At 40.9% G+C, this 20,572-nt stretch overlaps 1 protein-coding gene and 1 pseudogene across 5 annotated transcripts in view; both read right to left on the reverse strand.

Moving 5' to 3' along the window:
* The window catches only part of Ark2n (arkadia (RNF111) N-terminal like PKA signaling regulator 2N), an 85,051-nt gene that overhangs the window by 42,331 nt on the left and 22,148 nt on the right, over nucleotides 1-20,572 (reverse strand). For all 5 annotated transcript variants that reach the window (XM_004855087.4, XM_087193107.1, XM_004855089.3 and 2 more), the window contains exon 2: nucleotides 126-910. In XM_004855087.4, the coding sequence (XP_004855144.1) occupies nucleotides 126-840 (715 nt within the window). In that variant the 5' untranslated portion in view covers nucleotides 841-910. The remainder of the gene's footprint in view (nucleotides 1-125; nucleotides 911-20,572) is intronic.
* On the reverse strand, nucleotides 16,102-16,726 carry LOC101722586 (10 kDa heat shock protein, mitochondrial pseudogene; annotated as a pseudogene).

Raw genomic sequence — 20,572 nt, forward strand, 5'->3', positions numbered from 1 at the left:
AGTCTTCAAATTTACACAGAGCTGCAGGTCTCCTGGATTTTTTCAAGTGTCACTCATTTAACTGAGTCTGACAGTTGAGAAATGCCATCAGGTGCTTTACAGTCAGTTTAAAAAACATCCTCTACCTGGTATCTCTGCAGTGATTGTCTTGCTGCTCCCTGAAACCTCTTCATCGTCATCTGATGAGCTCGTGCTTGAGTCACAAGTCAGGTCACTATCACTGGTACTACTGTCCTGAAGCAGGTTGTACTTCTTCCTTGCAGCAGCCTCCCGTTTCTGCCTCAGTAGTCTGATCCTCTCCTTGTGCTTTTGGCTCCGATGACCTTTAACCTTGGCGACTCGTCCATTCTGTTTATCACTGGATTGCCGGTTTTTCTTGGCAGCCATGGTAGATGTCTCACTTTCAGAACGGGAACGCCTAGACTTGCGACCAACTGTGGCACCAGACACTCCTGAAGGGTCACCTTCTACTGCTGTTTCTGCCTGGGAGGGTTCATTCTCTTCTGCAGAAGACAATGTATCTGAATCAGCCAGGTGACCACTAGAGGAAGGGGAAAGCATGCAATGATTAGAGGAGTCACTCTCATAAACTCGGCCAGTTGTTGGCTTGTCGCTCTCTGTGGAGGCTAACTGAGACTCAGAAGAGTCCCTTCTCAGTTCCATCAATAAGCAGGGCATTGAAGAAAGAACTGTAGAATCTGATACACCATCTTTTTGAACTTGAGGTTCCAGTTCTGCAGATCCATCTTCCTCCTTGGCTGTCTCTTGTTCAGATGTTTTTGGTGGGACTTCAGACTCAATGAGCTCTTCCACTTTTCCCACTGCCTCCTCCATCTTCATTTCAGAATTTCAAGTTAAATCATGGAGCAAGGTCTAGGAAATGATAGCAAAGATGCAACAGGAAAGCAACCTGTACAAAAACACAAAATCAATAAACAGAAATAGAAGATTATTTAATCAACATAATACGCCAACGTTCCTAAGTGGTAGCACTCTATTACTGAACTTGCAAGGCTAGAAAGTAACCAAATAAAGATTCTTGGGGTTTTTTTGTTTGTTTGTTTGTTTGTTTGTTTTTTGTAATTGTTGTTTTGCTTTGTTTTTTCTTTTTTGGTACCGGGAATCGAACCCAGGGCCTCACGCTTGCCGGGCAGGCACTGTGCTGCTGAGCTACATTCCCAGCCCTAATTGTTGTTTTTGAGACAGGGTCTCGCTCAGGCTGGCCTTGAACACACTATGTATCCCAGGGTGGCCTCAAACTCGCAGCAATCCTCCTGCCCCAGCCTCCCGAGTGCTGGGATCACAGGCATACACCACCACACCCTCAACTGCTGACAATATTCTGGAATAAAGATTCTCTTTCATTAAAGTTGAATATCTCATACTCAAATGAAATTAATATTAACCATAAAACACAAACCAAAAATTTCCAATTTTTGAAAGAAGGCAGCATGGGGACTTTTCAAAGTACCACAACTGAAAGTACCACAGGCTGAAAAATAAACTTACTGTCCCTCTTCTTTCTACATACCCCTTCAACCTCACATCTCTCTCTCTATTTAGGTGTGACTCTCTTCTTTCATAGGTTATTTCACTACACTGCTGTCAAGAGATAATAGATCTGAAACAAATCAGTGGAGTAATCGTTGCACTACTTTCCTCAACACACACACCTAAGGGTCAAACGTGAGTTACCCGATGAAACATGGAACCTCAATTAGTTTCTTTTCTATCGTGGTATGGCATAGCTAATGAAGAAATGAAAAATAACCTATCCATTCTTCTAGGAATCCTTACAAACTCCACAGCAAAAGCTACTTATTGCCCCATAGCAGCACTCATTAAATTATCTTGCTACCATGGTTTTAGATAATAGAATAGTTCATAATTCTTTACTTGCTGAACAAGGTAGAGTCTGTGCTATTGCTAATGCTACATGCTGTGTACCTGGTTAAACGTCTATATGAAGTTGAGATTCATTTATACAAAATAAGGGAACAGGCCACACAGCTACAATAGGTCTCAGTCCCTGTGCAAGGAATTCCTCAAATCCCAAGTACTCTAGATGAGCCACTTGCGCATCGACATGTGAAAACACTGTCAACTCTTGCAATACACACCAACAGCTGATGGAAACAGCTTACATACACATTTTTTTTTTTTTTTGAGACAGGGTCTCGCTGTATAGTGTAGGTTGGCCTTGGACTCACTATGTACCCCAGGCTGGCCTCGAACTCACAGCGATCCTCCTGCCTCAACCTCCCAAGTGCTGGGATTACAGGCACATGCCACCACACCTGGCATACGTGCACTTCTTTTTGTCTTTAAAAGGTTCCTCTTAACCTTAATATCCTTGAATGTCCCCATGGTCCTCCAGAGCATACATATCTTAGATTGCACTAGTCCCAAATAATAAACTCTGCTTTGGACAGTCTATCACTCACTTTAGGTTGACTAATCCTAAACAGTTTTTTAGCGTGTCCACTATTCCTCATGTCTACCTCACCACTCCAGACAAAAACTCTTATCAGCTACTTCTCAATGAAAGTAGTGACTAGCGTTATTTTCACCCTCTCTACATTCCATCTTGAACCCGATCTCATACAGCACAAAGAACTGTACTTTTACAAGACAAAAATAACATCTTTATATGTAAAAGTATTTTTAAATGTCCTAGAAGATTCGGGTAAGGAGAAGTGATAACCAAGAAGAGAAGGTAAAGGCAACTTGAATTTTATCTAATGTTTTTCTCTCTCATTAAAAAGAATTAATATGCAGTAGTCTATAGACTAGATTAAGAGCTGAGGATGTACCTCAGTGGCACTGCACCTGCCTCGCAAGTACAAGGTCCTGAGTTTGACCCCTGGTATCAAAGGAAAAATAAATAAATAAAAAGCTAGATTAATAAAAAAATACATTTTCTAATTGCCAGTTATCTGCATATTCTGATCTTTTATCTGAGTTGATGAGAGGTAGCAATTTATGCCCTAGGGCTGAGGAAGGTGAGAAACCACTCATCTCTAAAGGAAAAAAATCTTAATTTTTAAAGGTCCATTTTGCCATGCCATTACAGTATTCCTTAAGAGACTAAGATAACATGAGATGAGTACAGGTAGAAGAGTTAAACCGCAAAATGGTTGCAGTACATTGCCACCAGGGTGGGGATAGTAAGTACAAGTGTTCAGCTGAAGCTAGTGCACCAGTTATTTTGGGGTGTGAGGTGTTTTTTGAGACAGAGTCTCACTATGTAGTTCAGACTGACCTTGAACTCACTGTGTAGCCCAGGCTGGCCTTGAACTCACAGCAATCTTCCTGCCTCAGCCTCCTGAGTGCCAAGATTATAGGAATGTAACACCTGTTTCATGTCAGATATCCTTCCCGACCATCTGAGATCAAACTTGATGATTAAAGGCTTGGTCCCAGGGTGGTATTGTTATGGCTTGCGTCTAGATGTTCCCCCAAAGCCTCATGCAGTCATAGGTGGGGCTTTTTCAGAGGTAGCTAGATCTAGAATGTGTGATGCTGGGATTGATTCATGGTGCAATGCTAGGATCAAGGGCAGTAGGATTAAAGGGTGTGAGTGCTACCCACCCTAAGTAGGCTGGATAAAAGGGGCAGGAAGATGCTGTTAAGGTCCCTAGTTGCTCTGTTACCTTCAGTCCACGATGAAGTGTTGCATCTCTGCCATGTGCCACCCTGCCAGCCAGCCAATTATGGACTGAAACCTCTACAAACTGTGAGCTAAATAAACCTTTCCTCTCTTAACTTTGGGTTTTGGATAGTTTGTCTCAGCAACAAGAAAAGTAACTAACACAAGTGTTATTGGGAGGTAGGGCCTAGTGGGAGAACTTAGGTCACTGGGGGCATGGCTTCAGAAAGTAGTTCTGCTACCTACTGATATTTCTGAGAGAGGTCTATTCAGTTCCAAACTGTGAGTTAAATAAACTTGTTTTCTTCATGAGCAGTATGTGTCAAGTACATCATTTTAGTGACACAAACTAACACAGGTGGTGCTGAACCTCATTGGAGGACCAGGTGTGAAACAATAGCGGAAACATAAAGGAACTAGGGAAGTACAGTATATTCCAGGCAATGGTAAGAACCCACGATAAGGGTTGCAGCCCACGCACCAAAAAACTGATATATGTAGATATGTTCTCCTCAAGCCCACTTGTATAAATCCAAGTGCAGAGATGGTAGAATTTGGATTTAACCAGAAATGTAGTTTGGCCAACCAAGCAGAACAATTCAAGAAAGATGTAAGAGTCTGGGAACAGTGGTACACAAATGTAATCCCAGATACTCAGGAGACTGAGACAGAATGATCTTAAGTTTGCGGCCAGCCTGGGCAACTCAGTGAGATCCTGTCTCAAAATAAATTTTTTAAAAAGGGAATCAGGGGGGCCGGGGATTCAGCTCAGTGGCACAGTGCTTGCCTCCCAAGCACCGAGGTGCTGAGTTTGATCCCTGGTACCAAAAAAAAAAAAGGAAATCAGGGGATGGGGATGTAACTCAATGGTATAGCATGTACCCAGCATGCAAGAGGGCTTGGGTTCAATCCCCTCTATGAATGAGTGGATGAATAAATGAAATTATTTCAGTGATCACATTAGTTAGGTACAGGGCAGTAACAAAGTGGTAGGACCAATGGAAAGGACATCCCAGTGGAATCAAAGAACCACAGTATAGGGTACTTAGAAAGAGTGGGCGAGAAAAACAGAATTCAAGAGTGTTATGAATGTAACTGAAATTAAGGAAAGGTTGTAGTTATCACCAACCAACAAAACAATGAAGATGAAAAAGAGTGTTACTCAAAAAGTGTTATCTGGGCTGGGGATTCAGCTTAGTGGTTCCACCGCCCACCCTGCAAGTGCAAGGTCCCAAGTTCAATCCCCGGTACCAAAAAAAAAAAAGTGTTATCTATGAATGCTTGTCCATCTATAATGAAAGTACAGAAATTCAGAGTAACTAATTAGTAACTTCATAACAATTTGGATAGTGATGTGACCAACAGTATTTTAATTTCCGAGTAACTGATTTTACAAATTAATTCATCCATGGTAGGCAGAAAATATACTCACTGTTTACAATGGACAGTTTAAGAAGCACTCGTTAAACTGGGTATGGATCTGTACACTCATAATTCTAGCACTCTGGAAGGCTGAGGAAGGAGGATCACAACTTTAAGCCCAGTCTGGGCAACTTAGTGACTTAGCAAGACCCTCTCTCCAAAAAGAGTGCTGGGGATATTGCTCAATGCAAAGGCCCTGGGTTTAATCTCCAGTATCACAAAAATAAATAAATGGATGAACAAATGCACTGGCTAGAGTATGACCATAGAAGTAGTTGGCTGAGGTAGGACAGCAGACAACATCATCACAGGAGAGCTACTCAGAGAATGGTATAGGCAGTGCTAGAACAATCACATATATATACTAAAATCAAAACCACCAAGAATTAAGAAAAGAGTAATAATGGAGAAGATGACACTAAGCAAAAAAACACAAATCACGAGGGCTGGGGATTTAGCTCAGTGGTTCCGGCGCCTGCCTTGCAAGCAAGCACAAGGTCCTGAGTTGGATCCCCGGTACCAAAAAAAAAAAAAAACCAACCCACAAATCATGGTAATATGTCAATGATCACTACATGAGTAATACAGAGGTAAATGGATGCTATAAATTGATTCAAAGCAGTTTAAAGAAAAGAAAATTAACAGAAAAGTGGTGATGAGAAAAAAAAAACACTTAGCCTTCCCTCCTTCAGGCTAGAGATGAGGACCACAAGAGAAAAAGAACAAAACCATCACTGCAAGGTGAAGCTGTGTCTTCAGAAGAAAATCATGTCACTATTAGTATAAGATGGTAGAGGGAGGGGCCGGGGATTTAGCTCAGTGGTTCCGGTGCCTGCCTCGAAAGCGGTGCCTGCCTCGAAAGTGCAAGGTCCCAAGTTCAATCCCCGGTAACAAAAAAAAAAAAAAAAAAAAAAGAAAGATGGTGGAGGGAAACTTTGGAAAGGGTTGAAAAACTAGTATCAGTGATTTTTGCTGATGAGGAACAAAGCAGCACACTGGGCAAGGAGGAAGGGAATTTAAAAAGGGAAAGAAAACCAATAGGGAATGTATAGTGCTTTCTCTGGAGATTAGAGTACAAGAAACAAGAGATAACCTAGGAGTTGGGGGCTTCTTGTGGTGACATTCATGAAACAAAAACTTACCCGCAAGTATGTAATTGATAGGTCTCCCACTACCTCAGCAGCTATTATGTATAGTAGATGCCCTCTTCCTATGGTGCCTTGCCCCCTCCCCTGTGACTTCATGCCAAGATGGTTGCTCCCACCAAAGAATAAACCCTTCTTCCCAGCATGCCCCTGTTCCCGCCTAGAAAGTAACCTAATACTCGCTCACCTCCTTCCATCTAATGACATCACCAGCTCCTCCATTCCCTAGTCACTACCTCCCTCAACCCCACCTCAGCCCCTACAAACCCCACCCCAGTCTCTATAAAAGACTCTCCCTGCCCCAGCCATATTGCTTTTGTCTCTCCTTTGTTCAGAGACAGACCGGCAGATCTATTCCCCTAATAAAGGCTTGTTGTGGCCTAGTCTGGTGTTGGTCTTCGGCCCTTTTACCTGACAGCAATGTACTTGAATATTTTCTTTTCTATTATATTCATTTTAAAAAATTAAGCCAGGCGATTTTCTCCAAGCACCCACACTTCACTCTTCTGTGCATCCTATATCTCTGTCCAGTAAGCCTTTCTCTTGACTCTTAAAAAAATAAAAAGTAAATAAAATAAAATAAAGCCAGGCTCAGTGGCCCAGCTACTCAGGAAGCTGAGGCAGGAGGACTAAAAATTCAGGCCCAGCCTGAGAAACTTAGCAAGATCCTGTCTCAAAATAAGAAATTTTTTAAAAGGAGTGCAGATGTAGATCAGGGCTTCTTAGGTTCAGTCTCTAGTACCAAAAAAAATGAAGAAAAGGGCCGGGGATTTAGCTCAGTGGTTCCGCTGCCTCGCAAGCACAAGGCCCCGTGTTCGATCCCTGGTACCAAAAAAAAAAAAAAAAAAAGAAACAAACGAACAAAAAATGGTTGTGTACCTGTCAAGTATATTCTTGACTGAAGATGCTCTGGTGATGTCAAAGGCATTTCAAAAAGTAAAGGCCAGGTGAGGCATCAGAAATTTGTAATCCCAGTGCTGAGGCAGGAGCGCAAATTGGAGGCAATATGGCAAGAACCTGTCTCATGGACAATTTAGCAAGAATTTGTCCAAATGAAAATTTAAAAAAGAAAGTCTCAAAGTAAAATTTTTTTTTAAAAAAGGGGGGTTGGGGGACCTGTAACTCAATGGTGAAATGGTGGAAGCACCTCTGGATTCAGTTGCTAGTACCTAAAAAAAAAGTAAAAGTAAGTTTAAAAAAATCAAGCCAAGCATCCAGGCAGGTGGCACATGTTCATAGCCCCAGCACTCTTGAGAAGCAGAGGCAAGAAGATCTCAAATTCAACCCAGTCAGGGTAATTTTAGGGTAACCTTGCCCCAAAACAAAAGTTTTTTAAAAGTTGGTGATGTCGGGCCGGGGATTTAACTCAGTGGTTCCACCATCTGCCTCACAAGCCCAAGATCCTGAGTTTGATCCACGGTACCAAAAAAAAAAAAAAGTTGGTGATGTAGCTCAGTGTGAAGGCCCTGGGTACAAACCCCAGTGAGAGAGAAAGAGACAGGCAGACAGAGTAAAAGTCACAGGTAGATTTTTAAATGACCACAATTTAAAAATGCACTCCCAGGGCCGGGAATTTAGCTCAGTGGTTCCGCTGCCCTGCCTCCCAAGCACAAGGTCCAAAGTTCAAACTCTGGTACTGGAAAAAAAAAAAAAAAAGCACTCCCAGGTCCATCAGCAGAGAATGAAAAAAAATACTGGCCACTGGTAGAGTACAACCTCTGCCTAAATACTAGTAAGCTATGCTGAAAATGACAGGAACAACCACTAGAAAGCCAAACTTAAAATCAAAATCAAGAAAGGAAGGGGGAGGGGAACTGAGCAGAGGAAATCAGTAACTACACACTGCAATAGACATTTCACAGGTTTATCTTAATTATCTAAACAAAGAGCAACAGTATTTTCAAAGGGAAAAATATCAAAATCCAAAACTGCTATAACATTTTATCTAAAATGTCCAATTTTTAACAAAAAAATTAAGACTAAAAGGAACAGAAAACTATGACACAAACACAGAAGAAAATGTTGGTCACTGGAAGACAATGAATGAATGACCTCAGCTGTTGGACTTAGCAATGACTTCAAAAGAGCTACTGTATTTTAAAGATATTCAAAGAATCAAAGGAAGGGACGGGAAGGAAGCTCAGTGGTACAGCACCTTGTCTAGCATGCAGTTCCCTGGACTGGATCCTGAGAGCTACAAGAAAAGGAAAACATATTTACAAATTAAAGTATAGGGCCGGGGATTTAGCTCAGTGGTTCCGGCACCTGCCTCGAAAGTGCAAGGTCCCGAGTTCGATCCCCGGTACCAAAAAAACCCCAAACAAACAAACATACAAATTAAAGTATAAAAAGGTTGGGGATGTAGCTCAGTGGTTCCATGCCTGCCTGCAAAGCGCAAGGTCCTGAGTTCAATTCCAGGTACTGGAAAAAAGATAAAGTATAAAAAAAAATGAATGCATAAATCGAGAATCTCAATAAACAGAAATTATTTTAAAAGGACCAAATAGATAATCTGTAGTTGAAAACTGCAAAAGACTGAAACTAAAAATTCAATAGAAGGAAGGGCTCAACTGCAAGTTTGCGACCACAGAAGAATAAGTGAACATGATGAAGGATGAACAGAAACTACCTAATCAGAACAATACCGCTGAAAGAAAAAGATTAAAAATGAACAAAGCCTCAAGGATTTTCAGGACAGCGTCAAAAATACCCCCATAGCCGGGTGTGGTGGTGCATGCCTGTAATCCCAGCACCTGGGAAGGTGAGGCAGAAGGATCTCTGTGAGTTTGAGGCCAGCCTAAACTACAGAGTGAGACTCTGTCTGCAAAACTGCCCCCATAAAGTCAAACATGGGGTACATGCCATAATCCTGGGTACTTGGAAGGTTGTGGCAGGAGCACTACAAATTCAAACCCAGTTTGGAGAAGTTAACAAGACTCTTGTCTCAAAATAAAAAATTAAGCTGGGCATGGTGGCACATGCCTGTAAACTCAGGAAGCTGAGGCAGGAAGATCACTGCAAGTTCAAGGCCAGCCTGAACTACATAGCAAACCCTATCTCAATAAATAAGTGAATGAAGGAATGAATGTATGAGCTGCGGGATGTAGCTCAGTGTTTCCTGGATCTAGGCCACACCACCCTGAATGTGACTGATCTTGTCAGTATTTCCTGGGATCGATCCCCAGCTAGACACACACACACACACACACACACACACACACACAGATGAAACTATACCAGAGCAACATTTTTACATTTATTGAAATTAAGTCAAATATAGTGGCACGTGCCTATAATCCCAACACTGGAGAAGCTGAGGCAGGAGGACCACAGCAAGTCCAAACAGCCTCGGCTGCACAGTGAGTTCAAGGATAGCCTAAATTACATAGCAAGGCCCTGTCTCTAAACAACAACAACAAAAATTAAATATTACTTCGAAGAAGTCAATAAAAAAAAAATACATACATATATATATATATATATATATATATATACACACATATACACAATCCCCAGAGTAATCAATTTAAAAGCTCAAGGCTAAGGGTATATAATTCACTGGTAAAATGCATGATTGCCATGCTTGAGACACTGGGTTTAATCCCCAGCACACACAAAAAAAGTTTAAAATCTAAGCCCCAAAAGGGTGGAAAAGGAAGTGCGGAGGAATGAAATATTAGAAAAATAAATGAGAAATGTGTATTCAATATATTAATAATTACATTGTTTTTGAGATAGTGTCCCACTGTCCAGGCTGGCTTTGAACTCATGTAACCCACACTGGCCTCCAACAAGTGATCCTCCTGCCACAGCCTTCCAAGGTATGTAGCTAAAACATACCCCAATTAAAAGGTACATCATTTCAGGCTCAGTAAAATATGATTGCAAAGCTATGATGCTTGTAAGAGACACATCTTAAATTCAAAGAAATTTTCAAAAGGTTGAATAAAAAAGGATAGGTTGTCTAGCATGCATAAAGGCTTAGATTCCACCCCCAGCACTACAAAGGGGGGGGGGGATAACTCTTATAATTCAAGGCATTTACACATGCTACCCCCTTTGCCTGGCTCATTCTTCTTCCTCATTCTGTCCAACTCCTCCATCCTTTAGCTCAAAAGACATTTTCTCAGAACATACTTTTCTTAATTGCTCTCAGGCTCAGTTAACCTTCCCCAATACTCAGTGGCAAATCCTTTATTCCTTTTCTTAAAGGAATACCTACCTAACGCTGTAACCATGCACACAGATGTTCACTGACAGTACATTTTCCCCAGCCTTCCACACAATTAGAGGAGTAGGTACAACTGAGCCAGATAACAGGATCTATTCATCTTTCTCATAATTACTCTTTCCTTATTTCCTCCTCTTCGTTAGTGAAACTCTGGCAACAACTAGAGCAAACACCCTTGGATCCAAATATGGATCTGAACAAGAAATCAATTATTAAAAGATTGACACACAGGTCAGGGGGTATAGCTGAGTAGTAGAGCACTTGCCTAGCGTCTGTGGGACCCTGGGATCAACCCCTAGCACCTAAAGGGGGGGGGGGAGATAGCAAGGCAAAATTTTATCCCAGGACTTCCTCATTCATAACACTTACGATAATTAATACATTTCATTATATTATATATACTCTAATTTCTTTAAAAATTTGTTTATTCTTGCCTATAGGTTGCCAAACTCCAAGTGATCATATAGATAAAATCAACAACAAATGTGCTACATTTTTTAACTAAAATCCACCAGACTGACTTTATAAAGAGAGTTTATAATTGCTAAATTACAACATGATTTTCACTGAAGGCCTATTAAATAAGCCCTTCCCTACTGCAATCTTTCCCACATTGACCCTTCTCAGCTTGGAAGCAGTTGGGATTGAAACTATGCCCTTTCTCCCCTAACTGCAGTTGGGGATGCTCCTTATAGAGGAAATTATTAGAGCTAAATCAGTTAAATACATTAGAAATCCTTATAATCCACAGGGACAAGCCATTGTTGGGCGTACTCACTTTTCCCTAGAAACACAATTACAGGGGCCGTGGATTTAGCTCAGTAGCACCGCACCTGCCTCACAAGCACAAGGTCCTGAGTTCAATCCCTGGTACCCCCAAAAAACAAAAAAACCCCACAAATACAGTTCAATCCCCAGTACCAAAAAAAACCCCCACGATTACATAAACAAAAATGGGAAATAAAGCTACCCCCATAAGCTCAATTAGATTTTGTTACTTTGTTATTTTCATTTTAAACTTTTAAAATCCACTTTGGAAAGTAAATATATTCCTTCAAAACTCCATTGATACAAAGATAAATCTACAGACATGTCCTAGACACTAAGGTTGTAAAAGGATGTCCTAACTAAAAGGTAAATGTCTCAATACAATTAATAACATAGGGGCCAAGGTATACTTATTTTTCAACAGAAAATAAAAAGATGCTGTGGCCATCATCCCAGAACCTGTGACCATGGACCAAGATTGATGAAGTCACTGTAAGCAGCTCGATGTGACACCCCTGCTGAGAGGCATGCAAAGGCTGCATCTGAGAGACTCCCCTCTCCCGTTTGATTGCCCTCGGACTTGCAGAGATCACCAGACCTGCAGAGATCACCAGGCCTGATGCCATGAGACCCGGGAGCAAAACCCCAAGAACAATTGCAGCTCACCCTGACGCAGCTGCTGCCCTTTCCAAACAGAGAAGAGGAAGATGCAGGGGACCATAATATTGATTATGTCCAAAGCAGGCTGTGAAGAATTAACTCCACAATTGGCTTGTTCAGAGAAGTGAGTCTGGCTGAAGCCTACATGCACCCAAATTCCATTCCTACAACTAAAACCTTCTGACTAGAAGGACAATGTTCTAATTACAACCATATATTTTGTCTATTCTGTTCCTAATTCAAGAATTCTTTGTCTTGTCCTTTACGAGCCTTATTTACATTAATTTCCATAGAAACCACATGTACTCCTGACCTTGCATGCAGCTTGACTTTACCCCAAGTGACTGCCAATAAAAATCACTGCCTGGGACTGGCCAATGCCTTTGTCAGTTGCACCAGGATTGGTCATCCTGGCATCCCACTTTCTCTTAGTTCTGTCTTCTAGTATTTATTTTTCCTCAGGCCTGAGTCGTATACTGGGCACGATACTGTAACATAAGTGCAGGGGTCTCCAGTATTATATTATATATATTATATCTATATTGTAACCACAGCTCCCTTGAAATTGTGCTTCACTCCTCTTTCCTTTTGCCCTTCTGCCCCTCCCTAATCTTTTGGCTAGAGAAGCTCCACCTAGATGGTTGTACAGTAAATAGCACTTACTGCGTCATCAACTAACACAAGGAATATGAATTAACATGCAAAAAAAAGTATAACAAGTCTGTATGAAAATAAAATGTAGAGCTGACCTCAGGAGGTCAAAGGCCATTGCAAAGTCCTAGAGAACATACATGCCCAGGCTGATGATAATCTGACCCAGCCTACAGCCTCATTATATATGCTTTCTTTCCCATAAAAGCCTTTCTTACACACACACACACACACACACACAACTAGAGGTTTGAGCAGCTAACCCCTCTGTCTCCTTCAGGGACAACTTTGAAAAAACTAGATTCCTTCCCACCATTTCCGGTTTCCTGAATCTTGGTCTCTTTGAGCAGGAAGGTGGACCAGACATGCAGTATCAGCATCTCCCACTAGTCCCTAAGTTTATAACAACAGAGCCATTACCTACTATGTCCACAGTCATACCACTCCCAGCACTGAGCCTAGAAGCAAATGTTTTTTAAGTAAATGAATGCACAACTCCAATGTCCAGCCTCACTCAGGCTTCACTGACACTCTCAGGGAAAGCTAGACACCCTACTTTAAGCTCCCTTGGATATCTGTACATACTTGTATTTCAGTATGATCACTGCCTTTCTACTAAACCATGAGTACCTAAACAAAGTTATTAAGTATCTTCAATACTCAACGGTAGTTCTCTGAGCTTGGGTTTAATGTCTAATAAAAGGAGCTGATTACTTAAATTACCCATAAATGAGATCACAATAGTATCAGTAAAGACAAATTTGAGACATAATAAAAAGAGACTCATGACAGATTAGGGAAGTCCTTTCAAAGGCAAAAACTACAACTGAAGACCAAGGCCTGGATGATTACAAGTAGACTACAGGAAAAGTAAAAATGCGAATTCAATATATTAATAATGAACTTGGATTTAGATGGGTAATGCTCATGAGACTATAAGCTTCAAAGAAAAGAATGTATGGGGTGGGGATGTAGCTCAGCAGTAGAGTGGGAAAGGGAGGAGGAGAAGGGAAGGGAGTAAAGAGGAAAGGAGTGAAAAGAAGAGATTTGGATATCATCAGTATAAGGATAGGTGGTACAAAAGTATATTCTGAGAGAAAGCATAAAGGAAACTGAAGAGACTTTAATAGACATTAACATAAAAATGATGTGAACCAGTTTCTTAAATATATCAAATGCGGCAAAGAATTACCTTTGGAGGGAAAAAAAAAGACTTAAAATACCCTTAGAGAACACAGAGAAGCTTTCCTGTGTCAAACTGCTCTTAGTTAACTTCCCTTAGGCTTAAAATTCTAAGAAAGGACCATGATTAATTGACCCTTACCTAAGACCAACCACTACAAGAAACCCTCCTGAGGATTTCCATATAGCAAAGCATAAAATCACTAAGCACTCAACACAAGAAAGGCTTGCCAGTTACCCCTTTCAATTTTCACCCTTTAGAACAACCATCATTAATCACCCTTTAACACCACTATGACAAAACACTTCCGTTAAAACTAATGAATAAACTAAAACTGTACTGTTCTTTCTGATGGGGAAAAGAAAAAAAAAGGCAGACTGAAGTCATTTGGTGTTACAAGTTTACTATTACCACAGGGACTTTTCCACTGACATCACAAGTTGAAACCATGAATTGTAACAAGCACAGTCCATTAAATTATACTGTTTCTGGGATGGAGATAAGAGCTCAGTCCTTGAGCACCAACATAGCAAACACAAGGCCCCGGGTCCTACCCCAGGTACTACAATCAATCAATCAATCAATCAATGTGACTATAAGCCAAGGTTTTGCTCTACGGTCATGTAAAAATGAGGCATGCTAACTACTATCAATCCAACAATTTATTTTTATCACCACCCTAGAACTGTAAGTAATATAAGCAGCTAATGTCTCAAACATGAGCTTTATGAACAGGTTACCTTACACCACTGTCCCATGTGACCAAGCTATACAGCATTACATAATTCATGAATCCAACTTTGTTTTCTTGCATCAAATATACAGCTTTCTATTTAGACCAAAAACAAACAAAAAGACAAACAAAAAACCACTTAAAGAGGGCCAAAATGTTTTTACTGACAAAAAAAGAAAGCTTTTGTTTACTAGAGGATATATTTTTTCCTCGTGTGGAAATGTAAGTTTTACTGAGGCGATCCTGTCTATTCCCTTGCAATACAGAATTGCTCCAAACAGGATACCTTTTTCTGTTTAGCTCCAAATACCAAATGATAAAGTTTATACCAATCTCCCTTGAAAGAACACTGTATTTTAAAGAGAATATATGACTATTTTTCAAGATTACTATGGTTTTTCATTTAAGATTGGCACTAACAATTCTGTCTATAACTGAACAAAAAACATCAAGCATGCCAGGCGTGGTGGTGCATGGCTATAATCCCAGCACTCAAGAGGCTCAGGCAGGAAGACTGCCACAAATTCGAGGTTAGCCTGGACTACATAGTGAGTTCAAGGCCAGCCCGACCTACATAGGGAGACCCTGTCTCAAAAAAAAAAAAATACAAAAATCAAACATAAAAAGTACGCAAGAAAAATACTTACAGATCAAACTTACTACAATCTACCCTTACTTGCAGTGTTTAAATTCTTTACCTACTTCCCTCCCTACAAAAAGTCTATACCAGAAAATACTGAAAAATAGTAAACAGGACAGGAAAGGACAGGGGAGGGGAGAGGAGAGGAGGGGAGAGGAGGGGAGGGGGGAGGAGAGAAGATTCCCCAACATTCCAAAAGTATCTCTCATGTACCCTCTAATCATTACACATCCTCAAAAGCAACCACTATTCTGACCTTCATTATCACAGATCAGTTCTGCTCAGATCACCTTCACCTAAATAGAATCCTACATGTATAGTTCAATATCACGTCTTTTACATTAATATACGAATCGTATACAATAGCATTCAACTTTCTCTCTTCCTCCTTTTGGTTTTTTTAGCCCAATTTAGTGTAGTGTTGTATTGGTGTATGTGTGCAGGTGTGGTACTGAGAATGGAACTCAGCGGCACTCTACCACTGAGCTGCAACCCCAACTCTTTTTATTTTTTGAGACAGGATCTCCCTAATTGACTATGCTGGCCTCAAACTTGCAACCTTTTAGCCTCCCAAGTAGCTGGGATTATAGACATGCACCAGTGCACCCAGCTAGTATTTCTATTTCATTTTCACTGCTGCAAAGTATTCCATCATATGACTATACCACAATTTATGCAATCTAAACAGGAAGGGAACAAGTGATAACTAAAAATAAGGAGTTCTAAATCTGGTGTGGTGGCCCACATTTGTAATACACCAATCACCAAGTTCAAGCCCTACCTGTCTCAAAAAATGAGCTGAGGATACAGCTCAGGATAAAGGGTCTGGGTTTATTTCCCAGTACCACAAAAAACAACAAAAACACTATAAGGAAACAGGAAATTTACAGTGATTGCTACTTGTGGAGAGCAGGAAGGCAGGAAGACAAGATGAAATGGGACAGCTTTTCACTATAGCATAATTATTTTCCTCATTTACATATTTTATTTGGAAATGTTTATACTAGTATAGTGAAACTAAACTTTAGAGACAATGGATGTCATTAGTTTAGTTATCATCAGTTTATTGTAAAAGAGACATGGTAATTATTTACATTGTGAAAGACTGCAGAACTTCAGTGGAATGGGCAGCACTGTATGATGCCATTCCAACAGTGATTTACTCTACATATTTTCCAAGAATGTCAACATCTCTAAATAAGAAATAATCCTTGTCATCTAGAATTACTTTGGTGCCTCCATATTCTGTAAGAACTTTATCTCCAACTTTCACACTAACTGGTTGAATCTCTCCACCTTTTACCTTAGAGCCTGATCCCACAGCTACTACAGTTGCTTGCAGTATTTGCCTTGAGATTTTTCTGGACACATACTGCCTTCTTTGGTGACAGTTTCAGCTGTGCTCCTTTCAACCAATACTCTGTGAAAGAGCGGGGGAAACTTCCTAAACGCCTGTCCTGCCGCAGCCCTGGCCCTGCAGCTCGGACTCTGGTATCGCACTGATGCCACCATGAGAGACTTCTTTTACTTTATGAAACAAAGTAAAAATTAACCTTTAAAAACTGCATTTACACTGGGGACAGTGGCACACACCTATAACCCCAGCTACTCAGGAGGCTGAGACAGGAGGATTGCAAGTTTGAGGCCTGCCTGGACAATTTAATGAGACTCTCTTTCAAAATAGAATTTTTAACAACAGGTCTGATGGGGGCTGTGGCTCAGTGATGGAGCACTTGCCTAGACAAGGCCTTGGATTCAATTCCCAGCACTGTCAAAAAAAAAAAAAAAAGAATGAAGTTGAATATACATATCCTTAAGCATTTTCTAAAGCAAATAAGAGACAATGGTGGTGTATGCCTATAAATCCAGCTACTCAGGAGGTGGAAGCATAAAGATCACAAATTTGAGGCTAGCCTGGACAAATTAGTGAGAACATGTATAAAAATAAAATTTTAGGCTGGGGATTTAGTGCAGTGGTTTCGGCGCCTGCTGCGCAAGAGCAAGGACCCAGAGCTCGATCCCCAGTACCAAATAAATAAATAAATAAATAAATAAATAAATAAAATAAAAATTTAAAAGAGCTGGGGATGTAGCTTAGTACTGTAACACTTGCCAAGCATGTGTAAGGCCCCAGTTCAATCCCCAGCACAATTAATTAATCAATCACTAAGTAATCAACCAACCACGAAGTTCGTTTATAGTTATTCTAAATAGCTCTTTGTGCTGCTGGTGTTTCGGCTATAGAATTCACAGATTTTCCAAGTGCAGGATACTTAGCTCTTGTCACAGATGGTGAGATTGTCTCTACATTGATGAACTAGAACTGGTGAAGTTTGGAAGTTGTAAACTTACTAAAGAAGTCATGATTGGAGAAGACCATTCATGCTTCTGAAATCGCCCTTGGTAAGGACTTTACCATTGTTTTCTGTTGCCACCAAACAAATTTTGGATGAAATAAAAATTATTGCATGATGCTCATTATATTCTTGCCCAAACTGTGAAGAATTCTAGAACTGTTTATGGAGGAGGCTGTTCTGAGATGATGGATCAGGCTGTGACACAGCTTGCCAACAGAATGCACAGAAGCTGTTGCAATGAAGTCTTAAACTAAAGTACTGACAATGTTCCCAACCAACATAGCTGACAAAGTGGGCTACTACAGTACAGATCTGATGGCTCAGCAGCAAACTTCTCAAGCTTCTTGGTAAAGGCAATACAACTGCTGGGCTACATATAAAGAAATGTACCACTGGAGGGCCGGGATTTAGCTCAGTGGTGCCACTGCCTGCCTTGCAAGCGCAAGGTCCTGAGTTAGATCCCCAGTACCAAAAAAAAAAAAAAGAAAAAAGAAATGTACCACTGGAAATCCAGCATACTCTGTGAAAGTTGTGACATGAAGTAGCTGAAGCAGCACAGGTAATTACATGTGTAGACCTCACCAAAACAACACCAAGAAAGTGCGTGGTGTTGCCCTCCTATAATCCCAGCATTCAAGAGGCTAAAGTAGATATACTGACACAAGTTCCAGGCCAGACTGACTACACAGTGAGTTTAAGACCAGCCTAAAGTACCTAGCAAGACCCTGTCTCAAAAAACAAAACAAAACAAAACCAAAAAACATCCCTCTCTACTTTTTTTTTTGAGACACAGTACTGGCTGGCCTTGAACTCACTATGTAGCCCAGGCTGGCCTCAAACTCACGGTGATCTTCCATCTCAGCCTCACAAGTGCTGGGATTACAGGCAAATGCCACCATGCCTGGCCCTAATTTACATTCTCCTAATTTACATTCTCATATGTTGTTGATCTCTAGACCAGTTCACAATAAAGGTGTGTTTGAAATTCTTCAGCCTCTTAAAGAATACTGTGGGCTGGGCATGGTGGCATACACCTGTATAATCCTGGCACCTGGGAGGCTGAGGCAAGAGGATCACTGCAAGTTTGAGCCCAGCCTGGGATAGTGAATTCAAAGCCAGCCTGCACTATATAGCAAGACCTTGTCTCAGTCGATCAATCAAGGCTGGGGATATATCCCAGAACCAAAGGCCTGGGTTCGATCCCCAGTAATGGACACCAAAAAACAGAAAGAGGAGGCAGAGCCAGGTATGGTGGTACAGCCCTGTAATTCCAGCACTCGGGATTATGGGGCAGAGGATCTCAAGTTTGAGGACAGCCTTGGTTATGTGGCAAGATCCTGTATCAGAAAACCAAAATAACAATAATGGCAATACCAATTATGAAATTTAAAAAGCAACAGTGTAATGAGGCCAGGGATTTAGCTCAGTGGTTCCACCACCTGCCTTACAAGCGCAAGGTCCCAAATTTGATCCCTGGCACCAAAAAAAATAAAATAAAATAAAAATAAAACCCAACAGTGTAAGAAGTAAAAGTTCTAGCAATCATGCATAGCAATGTGTGTGATTAAACAATGTAACACTCCTGTATTCTCTATTTACATTTTTTTTAAACTGTAAATTTTCTGTTATATGGGGATATTTTAAACCACATTAAAAATGGAGGGAGGCTTTAGGGCCATAGCTCAGTGGTACAAAAGGCCCAGGTTCAATCCCCACCAGGAAACAACAACAAAAAAATAATACTGTGAGTTTCACTTCCAGAATGACAATGTGAAGAGTTCCATGAATCTACTCCCCACCAAAACTGCCAAAACTTATGAAGAAACAAACATATGAAGTCTCTGGAAATGCCCTACAGACACACAGTAAATGAAGACACGTGTATTCAAGAAAATCTATTAAAATTTAGTAAGGACAGGGATGTCTATAGTACTTTAATTAACACCTCCAGCTCAGCAAGACGGACAGTCCTTTCAAGAATAGTACTCTACAGCCAAGTATGGTGGCACACGCTCCGGAGGATCAATCGCAGTCTGAACTACACTGTGAGACCCTGTCTCAAAACAAACCAAACACAAAAGAATAGTACTACACAGACAATATTAGTCTGCCTTATCACCCAGTCGGCTACCCTCCTAGCAGAGGTAGGACATCCGCTTTTCACATCCACCCTGCAGCCTTCTATTGCTAAGCAAAGCTCTGGCAAGCACTGCGAAAAAACAAGGCTTCCCTTTTAGGCTTAAGCCTGACTTGAGGGACAGAGGCATTACAGGACTTTGGACAAAACACCTCTGAAAAACATCGTAGCTATAACCACCCTTCCCTGGCACAATATCTCAAATTTATTGAAAAAATTAATCCACACATTAAATTAGCTTAATAAACTTTTCAGAAAGCCATAGATAAAAATTTTAATAAAATGTTAACAATAAAAATGTTAAAAGTGATACCTCTAATTCTAGCAACTCAGAAGACTGAGGCAGGCGGATCCGGAGTTCAAGCCAAGCTTTGGCAACCTAGTGAGGTCCTTTCACAAAATAAAAAATAAAAAGGGTTGGGGATATACCTTAGTGCAAAGTCCCTGGGTATAATCTGTATTATTGGGGGCGGGGGGAGCCAGACATGGCGGCACACACCTGTAATCCCAGCATTCAGAAGGCTGAGGCAGGAGGACCACCACAAATTTGAGGCCACCTTCGGCTCCATATGGAGACCCTGCCTCAAAAAAAAGGGAAAAAATCCTTGCAAGCAGCAAGAAAAACCTATATGGGGAAACACAGTAAAATTACAGCTGACTGGGACCGGGATTTAGCTCAGTGGTTTCCCCGCCTGCTGCGCAAGGGCAAGGACCAGAGTTCGATCCCCAGTACCAAACAAACAAACAAACAAACAAAAAAAGATTACAGCTGGCTTTTCAACAGAAACAATAAAGACTAGTGGGAAGTGGAAAACAGATTCAAAGAAAAAAATTTACAAAACAATTCTGTATACAAAATAGCTATTTTCCAAAAATAAAGATGAGAACCAGGGATACAGCTTGGTCATAGAAGGCTTGCCTAGCATGTGTGAGGTCCTGGCACTGTAATACATACATACAAGGGTAAAAGAGGTAACTACCAACTCTTAAACCTCT

The sequence above is a fragment of the Heterocephalus glaber genome, unplaced genomic scaffold (assembly GCF_053883595.1).
Source record: "Heterocephalus glaber isolate CG9 unplaced genomic scaffold, H.glaber_assembly_v1.0 deba00000331, whole genome shotgun sequence".
Classification (NCBI taxonomy): domain Eukaryota; kingdom Metazoa; phylum Chordata; class Mammalia; order Rodentia; family Bathyergidae; genus Heterocephalus; species Heterocephalus glaber.